The 17,152-nt window shown below is 41.0% G+C and overlaps 1 protein-coding gene across 3 annotated transcripts in view; it reads left to right on the top strand.

Moving 5' to 3' along the window:
* The first annotated feature begins 266 nt into the window (after positions 1–266).
* Positions 267–17,152, top strand: part of BICC1 (BicC family RNA binding protein 1) — a 275,205-nt gene continuing 258,319 nt past the window's right edge. For all 3 annotated transcript variants that reach the window (XM_037062751.1, XM_037062750.1, XM_037062753.1), the window contains exon 1: positions 267–716. In XM_037062751.1, coding sequence (XP_036918646.1) covers positions 527–716 — 190 coding nt within the window. In that variant the 5' untranslated portion in view covers positions 267–526. The remainder of the gene's footprint in view (positions 717–17,152) is intronic.

Below are 17,152 nucleotides of genomic sequence, written 5' to 3'. Positions count from 1 at the left end.
GTGTTTGAACTATGAAAGTACGTGCATGGGACAAGATCTATACGTTTAAATGCAAAAAAGAGGTAGTGTGTACGTGGTGAGTTTGTGTGCGAGAGTGTGTGCAAGCGCCAGGGGCCGCCCGCCTGCGCTCGAGTCCGCCCACCGGCCCGCCGGGGCTCCCCGTGGGCCTGCGGGGCCAATGAGCGTAGGGCTGGAGAGGCGGCGGGCGGGGAGGGAGCCCGGAGCCCAGCGGATGGATGCGCGGGCTGCGCGGCGCGCTCATTTCGCGCGGGCGTTGCTGGCTGGGGGCGGTGCAGCCACTGGCCCAGGACTGAGGACTGGACCCGGGGCGGCTGGCAGTGTGGGCGGCGCCCGGGGCTGGGATGCGCCGGGGACTCCTTGGCGGCCGTGTTGGCGGCGGCATCGGCGGCTGCGGGCGGACGAGGTAGCACCGCGGCGCGGGGAGCTAGACCAGCCCGGCGGGCAAGCGGAGGCGGCGGAGGCACAGCGGAGGCTGCAGCCAGAGCCGGATCAACGCACGCCCACCATGGCCGCCCAGGGCGAGCCCGGCTACCTGGCGGCGCAGTCGGACCCCGGTTCCAACAGCGAACGCAGTACGGACTCGCCCATGCCTGGCTCGGAGGACGACCTTGTCGCCGGGGCGTCCCTGCACAGCCCGGAGTGGAGCGAGGAGCGCTTCCGCGTGGACAGGAAGAAACTTGAGGCCATGTTACAAGGTAGGCATCCCCCCCGCGTTCTCTTACTCCCCTATTGCGTCCCCAGCTCCTTTCCGGACATCCTCGTCCCGCGTCCCAGCGCCCGCCACTCCGGCCCGTAGCCGACTTAGTTTCTTGGTCCCTTTCCCCGCGGAGCTGGGGGACACCCATGGAGTGGCGATCTAGCGGGACTCTCCACCCTTCCACGCCGCTCAGGTCTGTAGGCACCGGGGACCCTGTGCTAATTTGCTGGCTCCAGAAAAGTCTAAGGCCGAGTTTGTAACGGCGCGCCCAAGTTGCGTGCTGGACTTTGGAGATGCCAGCCTTAGTGCGGACACCTGGGCTGTGCCATCCGAACCCACTTGGACCGTACGGAGTATGTGTGACTCTCCCCACTCGCTGGCAGCCTTGAATTCTAGCTCTCTCTCTTTCTGTCTGTTTCTCTCTTTCCTCTTGTCAGTATCCACTTCCTCCAGCTGAGGGGCCTTGTCTGGCTATTGGAAAACGCTCTGCAGATGTCAAGGCTTAAGACAGGAGTTCCGCCCACCATCCTCCACCCTGGAGCCAGAGGGGCCAGGATGGGGGTGAGCATCCAAAGCTGGGGATTGTGTCAGGACAGTGCTTCTGGGTTGGAGCACAATACGTGTTCATCTCCTGACAGGCCTATAAAACACATCATGAGTTACAATAAGTTCATAAAAATCTTCCAGTGCTATGGGTTTCTGACTATGTCTTTCACAACTTGGTTTTTTTTTTACTCCCTAGTTTCTTTGGGACTTTCCCAGGCATAACAGCTTTAACCATATCGGACCGAAAACAAATTCTGTGTTTTAAAGGGAGGATTGGAGTTCTCAGAGTGAACGCTCAAATGTCCAAGGTCATTCTGCCCTTCCTTAAAATGTTAATTACTAGCTTAACTGTAGCCACAGATGTGACTTATTTCTTCATCCAGAGAAATAAAGTATTTTGAATGACTGTCATTTTTAAAGTACTGCAGAGGACCAGGTGTTAGTTTCACGCGGGGCGAGTAGTGGATTCATTCAGTAGCTAGTGTCCTTACAACAAGGGAGCATGGGAGCCTTCCAACTTTTTTTGGTGTGTGGCTTTATGCATAACTTACTTTGACTTTATCAGTCAATGCATCGCAGTATGGGAGCTATTTAGCCTCTGGAAATGCAGTGGCTTTTTAGAACATTTAAGCAGGTTATTTTAAGAGAGAACAACATGTTTTCCAAAACAATAACTTGGTGGAAACAAATAGCAGGAGTGTTTGGCAGGCGTTTTTGGATAAGCTACAAATTCATCTCCCTTGTTGCTTATTTTTATTGATAAACATCCCTAGTGCTTGTCATTCTCTCTTTCTTCCTCTTTTTTCCCCCCTTAAATTATGTGGCTTTTTAGGACAGTTACTTCTGTAATAAACTGTTCAAATAAGAATATTTCAAAGCGGATTTGGAAATTAAAGCCCTAGTTGCATTTTGATAACCCATTTTAGTTCTTTCATTTGTTTTATGATTCTTTTTGTCTAGTGCCTGGTTATGAAACATAATACTACATTTATGCAGAAAAATATTGTTGAGAGATTGGATTTAACTGACATACCACATACCTGCCTTTTCAACAAGTTTCCAATTTCTTTTCTCCATAAATCTGGAGTTGGTGGATCTTCCAATGGTAATATGTCTTCCTTATCTGTTTTACCCATGCACATGCAAATAACGACTGTGAAGTTAGCTTCTAGGAAGCCCTCATGCATAACTTGAGCTTTAGAAGTAGATTTCTTTTTTTAAAATAATTAATTTTCATTTAGAATGAAATGAAATATGGGTAGGGCATTTTTAAATGTGAAGGTTCTCCCATTTGTAGATATGGTATTCTGACACCAGATGGTTTAATATTGCTTTGCAGTGGTAAGTTCTTATAGGTAAGTTCAATCCTCCCTTTACAGAAAGTCTTAACAGAGTTATTAACATTTTTTCACTAGCCAATATATAATAAAACCTTCATATTTTAACCCCAAAGAATTCTTCAAGGGTTGAGCATAGTGCTTTAACTTTCCAAAATTACCAACAAGTGAATTATGCCTTCTAAGAAAGTAAATTTTGAACACGGTTTACAGTGGAACCCCGTGCAGTGTGTCCCCAGGCATTTTGTGATGTGTGGTTCGTGTCAGATTATGTAGAACCACCATGTTGGAAGGAATAAGACTAGTTTTCTGAACCAGACAGAATTGTGCCTTACCCCTTTATACCAGAGGGTGTTAGTCAGGGCGGGCACTGGAATCACACAGACCCAGCTTCAGATAAATCCCTGAGGGGCATTGGGGCAGCTCCCCCCTTCTCTGTTTCAGTCTGCCCTTAGGATTTTGCCGGTGTTAAAAGAGATAATGCCCGCTAAGCGAACTCTTGCCACACTGATAAGAGCTTAATATGTATCAGTTGCTTATCAGTATTAATAATAAGTGTTACAACATGGTTCAAAAGATTTCTAGTGCCTATCCCAATTTCTGACATATAGTACATACTTAAATAAAGGGAACAAAAAATTTATCAATTCCATAATTGTGGAAGTAAAAGAGATACCAAGGGAGGAAATTGAGCTAGTCAACAAATATTCTAATGTGGTTAAGTATTCTTGAGTGAAAAAACCCTTTCATTTGAAAAGTGCCAAGTAAGTTAAGTCTGCCTTTGGTTGGGTTTCTGATTATTTTGAATTTGGATTAGCCATTTTTCTTTTCACAGTTCCTTAAACTATGTGCAGGTTTCCCGTCTGAATCAGGATAAATAAGATTATCTGCCTTTAAGTCTACACAGTGCAAATTGGTGATTATAATGCTTGGAATTTGTTTCCAGAGAGAGTGTCCTGGGGGCAAGTTAATCTTTAATGGGTTGTATTTTTATTAGTAGAGAAATTCTTCTACGCAATGGACCAAAAATTCAGTGAGGTTGAAACCTGGGGAGTGCAGTAGTGGTCACAGACATGAAATACCATTCTTGGATTGTCATCGACCCCCCAAAGCATTGATACAGATAAAATCACCGGGCTGAAAAGTTAAGAAAAAATCACTAGTTCTTCTTTTCTCCTCCTTCTTTTTTTGGGGGCCCAATAACTACTTTGGAACAGCCTTACAGAGTAGCTGGCATTTTTGTTTAAATGTAAATGACTGTTGTCAATTTTACTAGTTAACAGTTTTATAGATGATAACTTATTTTCAAGTTTAGTTTAGTTTTTTGATTAGTATAGCCAGTCTTGGGATGGATACCATGAACAGCACTGTTAATTCTAAAGAAAAATTGTTTTTAATTGATTTAATATCGGTCTTCAAAGTTTGGATTTTATGTTTCATGTGAGATCACAGTGTTGACTCATTTAAGTCGGTTAAATGAGAGTTACGAAATGCAAAGAGGGAGGAGAGGTATAGGGGGAAGTCTGGAAGGGGTAGAAAATAAATAGGTGAGAAGAGTCCCACGCAGTTTTAGAGTTTGGAGTGCTGAGAGGCACACATGGAAACTGTATTTTAACTCGTTTTTCTTTTTCTGTGGTTGTTTACATCTTACCATTATACTTTTTATGTTGAAAAACGTATGTGTGTACAATACAATGAAATATTCCTATATAAAATTTAGAAGCATAGGTACTTTCAAAAAGTGCAGAATCTCTTGAGTTTCATCATCGAAGGAAGGAAGTGTTAAAAGAGGGGAAATGTCCTGTGTTCATGAATTGAGGTTGACATCTGCTGGGCTTTTAGGATATTGCTGTTAAAGACTTCAAAAACCATGTCGCATTTTAAAAATACCTAAGCACAACTGGGATCATTTATTGCTGCTTGCCTGAGCTTCAGAACTAGCCACTAACTTAGGGCATCAGACATTACTCATTAAAAGTAAGAGCAGTAATTATGTTATTTCTTTAATTTGGCAAACTTCAGTAACGACTGTCTTAAGATTAGGTGAATAGATAATTTTTAGGTGTTTTTGTGGGAGTAGCGAGAGATAAATAAAAATACATGAATATGGGGAGTACTGGAAATGAAATACTTGTAAATAAGAGTTAAGCTTAATATAGTTTTCTGGCTACTGTTTGGTTAATGCTAATAAACAAGAACAAATCACTTTATAAAGCTTAGTGGTTAAAAGCACAGGGCTCTGGGCCAGATTCGGATTTGAATCTCGGTGTTATCTTTCAGTAGGGAGTTTGGGAAGAAAATTCATCACCGGCAGACTCATTTCTCCCAGAGGGTGTTGATAATAGTGCCTGCATCCTTAGGTTGCTGTGATAATTAAGAGAAAAAAGGTGTATGGAAAACATCACAGTGCTGGCCATGTGGGAAGTGCTGAATACACTAGTAATAACCATATTCATCATAAATTATAGTTTGTAAGATTCATATTCTTAAAATGAAAATAAAATATATTGGAAAATGAATTAAATGGCCTTACGATACATGAACATTCACAGCTCTCAAAATATTATTACTGGCCTTCCCCGTAGCTCAGTGTCCCTCGTAAAGGTGGATGAGTACATAGCAAGGGAAAGTATGTAAGACATGAATGCGGAGTTACAAATTTCTTAAGGATGGTAGGGCTTTACATCTTCTTTATTGTAATGGTTACTGCCTTGAGTATTTTTCACTCTTTGAATATCTTGAGTCCGTCAGTTCTTATATTTTTACTATAGACTAGCAGCAAAGTCAGTTCATTTCCCTCCTAATTTTATGTTGCTCTGAACTGGTTTACTGGTGTCTAGAAAGAGAGTTTTTTAAAGAAGATGCTCTAGCTGGGCTAATGGGTTCTGTTTGCTCACTTGTAAGATGGGGACAGTAATAGTGTCATCTCCTGGGGGTGCTGTGAACAATGATAGCTGCCTGATGGTAATGACCATAATATTATCACGATGATAATCCATGAGCACTGAATGCAAGACAGTGCATGCGCAATGCTTCTCCCAGCACCGGGCACACGGTGCACAGTAGATCTTCGCCCCGCCGTGGCTGTGTGCCCTGTGACGGATAGATCTCTAGATCTATCCAAACACTAGAAAGCAAAATTCTTGTCAGGTTTTTTTTTTTTTAAAAAACCTGCATATGAATCCTTGTCCTTTAGGGGAAGGGGCGATTTATATTTTAGTGAAAGTCTTCTTCCAGTTCAAAAGTTTGTTAGGAGAGTTGCAGTTGAGCCAGGGAGCAGAATTGAAGGTTAAGATTACTTTATTATCTAAATGAAAAAATCCATCACGGGTTGTGTACCTTGGCAGTGACAAGCTCAGAGACTGCCATCAGACTCGGCTGGGGGTCCTAACTTGGCCTCTTCTGGAGTCCTGTGAGGACAGAATGAAGTGGACCTCACAGCCCTGCATGCATGGGTGTGGATTAACCACTCAGTAGCGAATACTCTCTCAGCAAATCTTATCTCTCTGAAGACTGGGGAGTGGGGTGGTTGGTTTAGTTGATCATTGATGAGTTAAAACACTGAAAGTTTTGTCATATCAATGAGTTTAACAGGCAGGAATGTATTTGGCTTCTATTAGCAGAAAACCCAGCAGAGTGGCTTAAACAAGCTGGAGGTTATTTTCCTCATCTAACCAAAAATCTGGGACTAAGGGGTGCAGGCCCCATAGCTGCCCAAGGAGGCCAGCGAGTTGCTGCCTTGCCTCTGCTGTCCTGAGCCTGTGGCCTTCGGCCTTGTTGTTGGAGGCTGGCTGGCTATGCCTCGAGTTGCTCTGTGGTCTTTGCAGGCAGAGGGGGGAACAAAAATTGTTTTCTGTTCAAGATTTTGCCTCGATGTGTAATAAAGGGTTCTGTCTCCTAAAACTTCCATCTGTATTTTTTTTTTGCCACTCTTCGCTACAAAAGATTCTGGGAACACGACTTCTTTTCCAGCTTCTCTGGAAGTAGGCAAGGATGAAAGGTGTCCAAATGGATGCTGAGTGATCCAACCCATGGATTCCCTACATGGGCAAAGCAGAGGGCATTGTGACAAGAATTTCAAGTTGTGACTGAAGCAAAAACTTACCTGGATTGGAGATTTTTGACCTGCATTATTAATCCTTAGAAATTTAGATTATTTGGTAATGTTATAAATAGATGGGATTTCCTTCCCTCTCTTCCCCCCACCCCACCCCTTCCATAATCCTGGAGTCAGTGTAAATCCCAGAGAAGAAACACCTTTGATCATATAAGGCTGTTTTCATTCTGTTACTCTTTTTACAAATAGGACCTAAGGCCACTAAGTCCTATAACCATCGTTTTTTTAATGCCACCGTTTTCTCCATGTCAAATGCTTTTTTTTTTTCATTGAAAATTACACAATACGAATGCCCATTCTACCTTTCACTATATGGTATTCTTTCTCCCGTCTCTCTTCCTTCCCACCCACCACTCATCTCAAATTCCTTTTAGAATTAGCAGGTTCACTCTAATTCAGGCTTCTGCCCTTTGATTTTTTCATAGTTTGTTTGCTAAAGTATAATCTGGTCAACAAAGTCAGAATTTGTTCAGGAGATGAAGTCAATTTGGAGGCAGTTTGATAGTAGAATTAGCATCAGATTTGTGTCATGTTTTGCTATGTGAAATTGTCCAGAGTGATGAACTAATTAAATATAACAGTTGGCTTACTCTGGATTTATTCTAAAATACAGTTCTTGAAAAACAAATGGGGTGGTGAGGGTGCATGGAGGTGACAGCGAGTATAGGGATGATAAATGGTATGGGAAAAAGTACAATAAGAAACCCTAAAAAGCCCGCATGGGATAATAGTGACCATATAGATTCTTTTATGTAAAAGGGCTATTAATAAACTACCAGGGATGAGGCAAAATTTGATATTAATTTATAATGGCTTTTGCAGCATGTGGGAGCGACCTTGGCAAGAATCTCTATTTGTTATGTGGCAAAAGCCACCCCCTTAGATTTTTTAGTACTTGTGGTACTAGTATTTTGGTCAGTGTCAAAAATGCACAAACCATTGATATAAACACTGTATAGATGTTACACATTTGTAAATCCATTTCTTCCCTACTGAGCGACTAGTAACTGTAGGTGATGAAGGCATTCGTGTTTGTAACAAGTACTAAATCCTGCTCCCATTTGTGATACTGGCATATAAAAAGGTAGCGATCACTTTCTACCTATCAAGGAGTTTCTTTGTTATAGTGAATACAATAAACCACATATTAGTCTACATATTGAGTTGATCTGGATCTTAACTATGTCTCATGCATAGAAAGATGCTTGACCATAGGACTTGAACATTGGCCATTGCTTTTATTTCTGATAATGAAAGTGAGACAAACTTATTACAGAATAACTTATTACTTATTGAAAGTACAAACAGATGTCAAAAAGAAAAAGAAAAAATCATCCCTAAGGCCCAAGTCCAGGAACAATAACCACTGATAGCATTTTGGGTTTTTTTTTCCTTGTCTTTAAAAACATTGGCCCACATATACCTTATTTTTATGAAAAATATAGATATGTCACATACAGTGTAAGGCTTTGGGGTTGCAGACAAAACAAGATATGTATAGTTCCTAACTTTGTGTGACTTGTGTCCCTTAAATTCCAAACATGGATCACACTTCTCTTCTTTTTCACCTCAGATTGCATCATAGGTATTTTCTATTTCATTAGAGATTCTTGAAGAACGTGATTTTTAAGTGGCTGTATAATATTCCCCTGACATAATCACACTTTGCTTAAACATAAGCACATTTTAGAACATTTTTCGGTGGCTAGGCAGTGGGAAGAGCCTGATACTTGTACTCCAACTGCCCGAGATTCAGATCCTGGCTCCTTTCGTTTATTGGTTGCATGGCCAGGGTTCAGGTGGATATCTTTTCTGAGCCTCAGCCTTCTAATCTCTAAAATGGGGAGCAAAAGTGGTTTCTAGGTTATGAGGGTTGCAAATGCTGTATGTAAAGCACCCAGCAGGGCCAGATGCAGTGTACGTATTTCAGAAATGGCAGGTAAGGAGTATCAGTACTGCTGCACTAAACGCTTTTGTCTAACCTTTTTTGTCATCCTTGATTATCGTCAAAGGAAAAATTCTTACCAGTGAAATTTGAGGGGCAAAAGAGACAGGCATTTTAAGGCTGTTGATAAAGTTTGCAAAATTGCTCTTTGGGAAGATTCACGGGTGAGGCAGGAAAGACAACAGGTTTGTGGGAAGTCTGGTACCTGTGATCGCTCCACCTGGTTTAGTTGAGCTGGCGGTTGTGAGAAATTAGGAAAGAACTGAATGATCAGTTCAGAGTTGGAGTTCTGTTTGTTTCTTCTGCTGGAAATTTTGCATGATGTCTGCGGATCAACAGTTTGCAATATTTGTGGGCATGAAAATCACCTGAGGAGATTGTGTGAAATGGCAAACTCTGGCCTCTCAGAGATTCCAGTTCTGTAGGTTTGTGGGTTGTTAGTGGTGATGGGGATCTAGATTTTGAAAAGAATCTCATGTGACGCTACCACTGTAGGTGGTCCCAGGACCACACTTGGAGAAACCTTGCTGGGTGATGATTGAAATTAGGAAGATTCAGGTTCTTTTCTTTTTTGAGTCCCTTTATTCTTGATGCTAGTACTTTCTCCATGTTATTAAATCATGTTGAAGCATGGTAGTGTAGGAGCATAATTTACAACTGGCACGATGTTGTTTGGAGTCGCTTGTTCTGAGGAATGTAGGGGAAGAGCACTGTGTATATATTTCTGTGGAAGGGAGAGATTGTCTCTATTGTTGCTCAGCAGACTCAAAATGCATTTAATTTTCCTATAGATTCCCATCAAGTTAGGCACAATGGACACCTATTTATAATAGCATATTATGAAATAACTCAAAAGCACACTTTTTACTACAGAAATTTAAAAAGTAATATGAAGGGAACTTTATTTTTTAAAATTTATTTATTGGGGTGACATTAGTTAATAAAATTATTTGGCTTCACGTGTACAATTCTGTAATACATGAATTATATATCTTATTGGATGTTCACTATCCAAAGTCAAGTCTCCTTCCATCACCATTTATCTTCCTTTTACCTTCTTCTACCTTCTCCCACCCCCCTTTCCTTCTGGTGATCATCGTATTGTCTGTCACCCAGCTCTGTTCCCTCTGACAGCTGTCAGTTTGTTCTCTGTATCTGTGAATCTGTTTCTATTTTGTTTGCTAGTTTACTTTGTTTATTACATTCCACATGTACGTGAAATCATATGCTACTTGTCTTTCTCTGATTGGCTTATTTTCACTTAGCATAATGCTCTCCAGGCCCATTCATACTGTCATAAAGGAAAAGATCCCCTTCTTTTTAACAGCCAAATAGTATTCCATTGTGTAATATACCACAGCTTTTTAATCTACTCATCTACTGATGGACACTTGGACCTCTTTCCAAACCTTGGCTATTGTAAATTAATACTGCAATGAACATAGGGGTGCTTATGTTCTTTTGATCAGTGTTTCAGGTTTCTTCAGCTGCATTCCCAGAAGTGGGATTGCTGGGTCAAAAGGCAGATCATTTTTAATTTTTTGAGGTGTCTCCATACTGCTTTCCACAGTGGCTGCACCCGTCTGCATTCCCCCCAACAGTGCACAAGGGTTCCCTTTCTCCACATCCTCACCTGCACTTGTTGTTCGTTGTTTTATTGATGGTGGCTGTTCTGACAGGCGTGAAGTGATATCTCACTATGGTTTACTTTGCGTTTCTCTGATGATGTTAAACATCTTTTCAAAATCTGTTGTCCATCTGTATGCTGTCTTTGGTGAAATGTCTATCCAGGTCCTTTGCCCACTTTTTAATTGGGTTTGGTTTTTTTGGTGTAGAATTTCACAAGATTTTAAATAAATTTTGGAAATCAACCCCTTATCAGATGTATCATTGGTGAATATGTTCTACCATCTACTGTGTTGTCTTATTTTGTTGATGGTTTCTTTTGCTGTGCAAAGACTTTTCAGTTTGGTGTACTCCCATTTGTTTCTTTATTTTTTTGTTGCTTCCCTTCTCTGAGGAGATATATCAGAAAACATGTTGCAAAGAGAGATTTCCTAGATTTTAGTGCACATGATATGATTCTGTACTTAGAGAACCTAAAGATTCCATAAAAAATGACTAGAATGGATAAATTAATTCAGTAGAATGGCAAGATACAAAATAAATGTCCAGAAATCACTTGCATTTTTATGCACCAGTAGTGAACTATCAGAAAGGGACACTAAGAAAACAATCCCATTCACAACAATTGCTTAAAAAAATACCTGGGAATAACTTTAACCAGAGATGTAAAAGACCTGTCTTCAGAAATTGTAAGACACTGCTTCCATTTATTTGAAGATGCAAATAAATGGAAGCATGTACCATGCTCATGGATGGGAATAATTAACATCATTAGAATGTCCGTACCACCCAAAGCAATCTATAGATTCAACACAATTTCTATCAACATACCAACCTTGCGTCCCCAGAATAAATCCCACTTGATTATAGTATATGATATTTTTAATGTATTGCTGGCTGTGGTTTGCTAATATTTTGTTGAAGATTTTAACACCTATGTTCATTACGGCTATTGACCTGTAATTTTCTTTGTAGTGTTTTTATCTTGTTTTGTAATCTGGATAATACTGGCCTCGTAAAATGATCTTGGGAGTTTTCCCTCCTCTTGAACTTTTTAGAATAGTTTGAGAAGTATGGGTGTTAGTTCTTCTTTGAATGTTTGGTAAAATTTCCCTGTGAAGCCATCTGGTCCCAGGGTTTTATTTGTTGGCAATTTTTTGATTACAGCTTCAATTTCACTAGTTGTAATCTGTCTATTCAGATTCTCTGATTCTTCCTGATTCAGTTTGGAAAGCTTTTACATTTCTAGGAATTCATCCCTTTCATCCAGACGGTCCAATATGTTGGCATGCAGTTCTTTGTAATATTTTCTTACAATCTTTGGTGTTTCTTTGGTGTCAGATACAAGTGTTGCTGCTCCAGCTTCTTCTTTTCATTTCCATTTGCATGAAATAACTTTTTCCATCCCTTTACTTTCCATCTGTGTGTATCTTTCTTTCATTCTGAGGTGGGTCTCTTGTACACAGCATATATGTGTGTGTGTGTCTTATTTTCATTCTTTTTTTAAAAAAGTTTATTTATTTTTAGAGAGAAGGGAATGGGGGGAGAAAGAGAGGGGGAGAAACGTTGATGTGAGAGGGAAACCCTGATCAGCTGCCTCTCGCACAGGCCCTGAATGGGGATGAAACTCGCAACTCAGACACATGCCCTGACTGGGAATCGAATTGGCAACTCTTTGCTTTGCGGGACGATGCCTGACCAACTGAGCCATCCTGGTCAGGGTGGGTCTTGTTTTCTTATCCATTTGGCTACCCTATGTCATTTGATTGGAGCATTTAAACCATTTTCATTTAAAGTGATTCTTGATAGGTACATATCTATTACCATTCTTTTAACTATGTTCCAGTTTTTTTTGCCCTTCTTCTCAAAGCAGACTTTTTAACATTTCTTGTGACACTGGTTTGGTGGTAACAAAGTCCTTTAACTCTTTGTTGTCTGAGAAGCTCTGTATTTGTCCTTTAATTTAAATGAAAGCCATGTTGGGTAAAGTAGTCTGGGTTGCCGTTCTTGCTTTTCATCCCTGGTCTCTGTCTTCTCGTGTCTCTATGGTGTGGATGTTGCAATGCTTCATGTTGTCCCAAGGGTCCCTTAAACAGTCCTCATTTTTTTAAATTCCTTTTTTTTTTTCCTGCTCTGACTGGTAGTTTACTGCCACCTTGTTTTCCAAGTTGCTGGTTCAGTCCTCTGCTTCATCCAACCCTACTGTTCGTTCTTTTCAATGTATACTTCATTTCAGATATTGTATTATTCATTTCTGACAGTTCTTTTTTTTAATCTTTTTTTGTCCTTTCTCATGCTGTTGTAGTTCTCCCTAAGTTTCTTGTAGTTTTCACTAAGTTCCTTGAGCTTCCTTATAGAGTTATATCTGATAAGTTCCTTTCTTCTATTTCATTTAGCTTTTTTCCCCCTGGATATTTCTCTTCCTCTTTCATTTGGGAAATGTGTCTTTGTCTTCCCATTTTGGCTGTCTCTCTGTGTTTCTATTTATTAGGTAGATCTGCTATAGTTGTTGGGGTGAGGCCGGAATATTTTGTCAGGCCCGAACAGACTGAGATTGGGCCGTGTGAAGGCAGTGCTCTGCTCCGGTAGGGGCGTATGAGGGAAAAAGGCCCCCTTTCAAGAGACACACTACTTAGTCTGTGCAGAGTAGGACAGATCTAGAGACCTGAGATCTCTGCCCAGAGCCTGATCTCAGCAGGCTGGGGCCCCTGGGAGTCAGGTGGATGGGCTAGTGGATCTTTTGTGAGGAAGTAGGTGCTAGTTAGGCTTAGAAGAAGGCGAGAGGGGATGGGGTGCCTGCTTCAGAAATGCACAACTCCGTGTGTCCCGGATTCTGTCCAGCTCTGGGTTGGTAGAGGCACCGGCAGTCGAGAGGGTAGGGCCAGCAGATGTCCTGTGAGGGGGATGCACCAGTCAGGTTCATGGGAAGGTGGAAGGAATGGCTTCTGTCCCAAAGCCATGCAACTCGGTTCCTGACACTGTCTGAGTCTGCCCAGACCTCCACACCCCACTTTGGGCAGCTGACCCTCAGCAGGGCAGAAGCTCCATAGCACGGGATGGCAGGGAGTCCAAATGGTGGGGCTGTTGCATTCCCACAGGCTGATTTTGTATGGGAGGGAGTGGTCCACCCGAGAATGATGGCATCTGCAGTGTGGTGAATGACTCAGTACAGGGGTCCTGACAGCTGTCCCTTCTGCTCTCTCCCCAGAGTCACAAACCCCAGTCTCTCTTCATGTGACTATAGTCTGCTCTGCCTTCTCTCCACCAGAGTGGCCATGAATGAGATTTTGTGTGTGAATCCCTGCTGATTTTCACAGCCAGCTGTTACATGGGTGCATCTTCCTGGCTCTGGTGCTCTGGGCTGGGGAGCTGAGCTTGGGGTTGAGACCCCATACTCCTCAGGGGGGACTTTTGCAGCCGAGATATCTTTTTTTGGAACCTCAGCTGCCACCTGTGGGAGAACCAGCCCTTTTCATTTCTCTGTCCTTCCTACCAGTCTCGATGTGGCTTCTGCTGTAAATCCTTCATTATAAGTCTTCTTTTCAGCAAATCTTCTGTTGGTTATTCAGATTAATTATTATATAATTTAACTGTGATTCCACTTTGGCCCTGAGAAGAGGTGAATGTACCTTCCACTTACTCCACTGCCATCTTGGATCTTTGATGAGGGGAACTTTAAAAAGAAAAACAATCATTAGTAATTTGACCACACTAACAACAATTTTTATTTTTCTGCTTTGAAATCTAGTCCTTGACTATTTGTATAGAGTTACTGTTGTAGCCTTAACTACAATTTTGTATTCAACATTTTAATCTATGTTTTTGTTTTTGTAAATGGGTTTTAGAATTAAAATTTTATGGTTCAGTCATAGTACATTTAGCCAGAATTTTTTTTACAGTTGTATATCACCTTGTAGTGAAAATGAATTGTGTAGCTTTTCTCCCTTTCGGAACTCTATTTTGAGGACCGTGAGTACTGAAGAAAGGTGGTGTTTTTGAAAGCAGCGGCTGACTTAACTGAACACCTACTGTGTGTGAGACCCTGTGCTGGTGCTTTATGCCTCTTCTGTCATTTCAGCCTCTCATGCAACAACCCATGAGATCTGTGTTTTACAGACAAGAAAAGCTTTTAATCTTTTGAACTTGGAGCTTGGAGTTTCTTTTTTGTTGTTATTATTTATTTATTTATTTAGAATTCTGAGTGGATCTAGACACTAGTTTTTCTCTGAGGATTATTGTGGAGTTGAAAGTTTTTTGTAGTATGGAGATGTCAAATCTGAGTCTATGATGAGAAACTCTTTCAGAACAGATTACCATGCTTCCCAATTAGAAATGTGGTGGTAGGCACTGAGGTGGTTAGAATTCTCAGCCAGAATGCAGAAATGTCAAAGTTTTGCCTTCTATTAGCTTTGGTTAAATTTTGTGTTTCCTCCTTTGTGAAAAGGGGATAATGATACAACTTGCCTCATGTTATGAAGATTATGAGATAATGTCTATAAAGTTCATTCATAATTGGTGTCCTGTTACATGGTCTGTGTTTGAAAGTCATCTCCTGTTCTTCTCTAGCATCTAGCCCAATGCTGTGAAAATAGCCATACTACATACAGAATACAAGTTCTGTGATGGGTCTAGATTAAAAGCTGCCCCATTTTGGGCTGGTGGACTGCATGGGAACTTTAACACTAGAGCACATGCCTGGCCTTAGGAAACATCTAATAGTTCTGCCTTATGTAAGTAAGAAAGGCAGAGTAATTGTCCACATATGAGTTAGTCTTTGTCTGTCCTCAGGTTAGGGGCTATGTAGAATGTTGCACTCTTAGTGATACTACATTAATGTGGAGTTTTCAGTGAAGATATGCAAACTTTAAGTTAATGTTGAATAATTGATGTTTGTATCTGATCTGGATTAGTTTTTTTAATTTACTGAATTTTAGAGTGAGGGTGAGTGGGAGGGAGGAAGGGAGGGAGCAGGGGGAGAGAGAGAGAGAGAGGGAGGGAGGGAGGGAGGGAGAGAGGGAGGGAGAGAGATGGTCCACTTATTCATGTACTTAGTGGACTAACATTCATGGTGCCCTGGCAGGCATTGAACCTGCAACCTTGGTCCTTGGCACGTTAGGACAGTGCTCTAATCAGCTAAGTTACCTGGCCAGGGCCTACTTTAGCTTCATAAATTGATTAATATAAACCTTAATTATAACCGTTATAATATAAAGGTTAATATAATTTTAAAATTTATTAACTTGGAGGCAGTAGATGATCTTATTCTTACAATGATCCATCTCCAGATACTTGTTTAAATATGATTTTAAAGCATCTCAAGTAAGAGATAATCCACTCTTAAAATAAGTGGTCTTCCATGCTAGTTTTCTTAGTACACCAGGGTACGCACTGCTGTATTTTGGGTTTGAGGGAAATAAACCACTTCTCTCAGGGTAGTGGGTAACTGGGAGTTAGGAGGCTTGAATTTGTGACCATTTTGCCACCAACACTGTCAGTTTGGACAAGTCATTTAACCTCTTAGGGTTTTGAATCAATTGCCCCTAAAATTTCTGACAGCTGTGGTATTCTGGGTCTTTGGCACGCTATATATTAGAAGCCAAGTAGTATTTGGCATGTGGTACTGGAAGCTGACTCAGCTCTACATGCATGAGTAGTTTTGGAAGGAATTTGTCCTATTTCGTGCCACATATGTGGACATTCCTAGCAAATGGGGAAGGTGGTAGAATGAGGGCAGTTGGAGTGTCCTGGCTTTGGAGGAATAAGGATCCACAAGAGAGCTAGCCACAAGCTCTGCATTCCGACATCTTGGCAGTAAGGTTTGCAGTGCCCTGTGTTCTGTGGGCTAGATGCTAGCTAATTTAAGCTTTTCTATAGTAATTGAGCAGGGATGACAGTGTAGGTCATAGCTGAAACCTGTTGATGTTGACGTACTCTGTTAGATGAACAAAGGAAATTGTATGCTTCCCTGAGGAGCCCTTTTTGTCACATTTTCCTTTTCCTCTGCCAGCATGTCCAGTTGCCATGCTTCACGTGCCAGGCCTTCTATCTGGCATCTAAACTACTAGAGAAACATAGCAAGAAAATGCAGTAATATTCGTTAGAGTAATATCTCAATTTAAAAGACATTTGGGTGTCCAAATTTTAATTATTTTCCAGAGGATTTTAATTTCTTGTTGATTATTTAAAACCAGCACAACATTTCCCTTATCTCGTACAGAGCATCACTAAATCTTATGTTATCTGTGTTTTATTTTTATTTATTTATTTTTACCCTCACCCAAGGACATGCTTATTGATTTTAGAGAGGTGGAAGGGAGGGAAGAAAGGGAAAGAAACATCGATGTGAGAGAGAAGCAGTGATTGGTTTCCTTTCCTATGTGCCCGACTGGGGCCTGAACCAGCATCCTAGGCATGTGCCCCCACTGGGAGTCAAACCTGCAGTCCTTCAGTTTACAGGGTGATGCTCCAGCTGAGTCACCCCGCCAGGTCTATCTATGATTCAAGTTGATCTTTTATCATATTCTGAGCTTTTTAAGTGCCCAAAGCAAAGTTACTGTTTTGGTGATAATAATATATTATAATTTTTTAATTGTAGGCACCACTGCACTCAGACCAGCCAGTATATTATAATCTTTTAAATTGCTTCATTATAATGATTTAATTGAAAAGACAGAAAAAATATATGTTTAGTTTAAGTATTGCAAGAGGAATCATACAAATAAGTGTTTATTTTAATCAGGGTGAATGTTTTTCTTAAAATATTTTTGCTATGGGCAAGGGAAACCTATAGAGCTACAGAGTTTTAATTTTTTTTTTACAGAGATCTATAATTTAGTAAAACATTGCTGGCAGTCATATTATCA

The sequence above is a fragment of the Sturnira hondurensis genome, unplaced genomic scaffold, assembly GCF_014824575.4.
Source record: "Sturnira hondurensis isolate 20B ecotype Veracruz unplaced genomic scaffold, ASM1482457v3 Scaffold0014302, whole genome shotgun sequence".
Lineage (NCBI taxonomy): Eukaryota > Metazoa > Chordata > Mammalia > Chiroptera > Phyllostomidae > Sturnira > Sturnira hondurensis.
The sequence above is the reverse complement of the archived record's forward strand: the minus strand, read 5'-3'. Positions and strand labels throughout refer to the sequence as shown.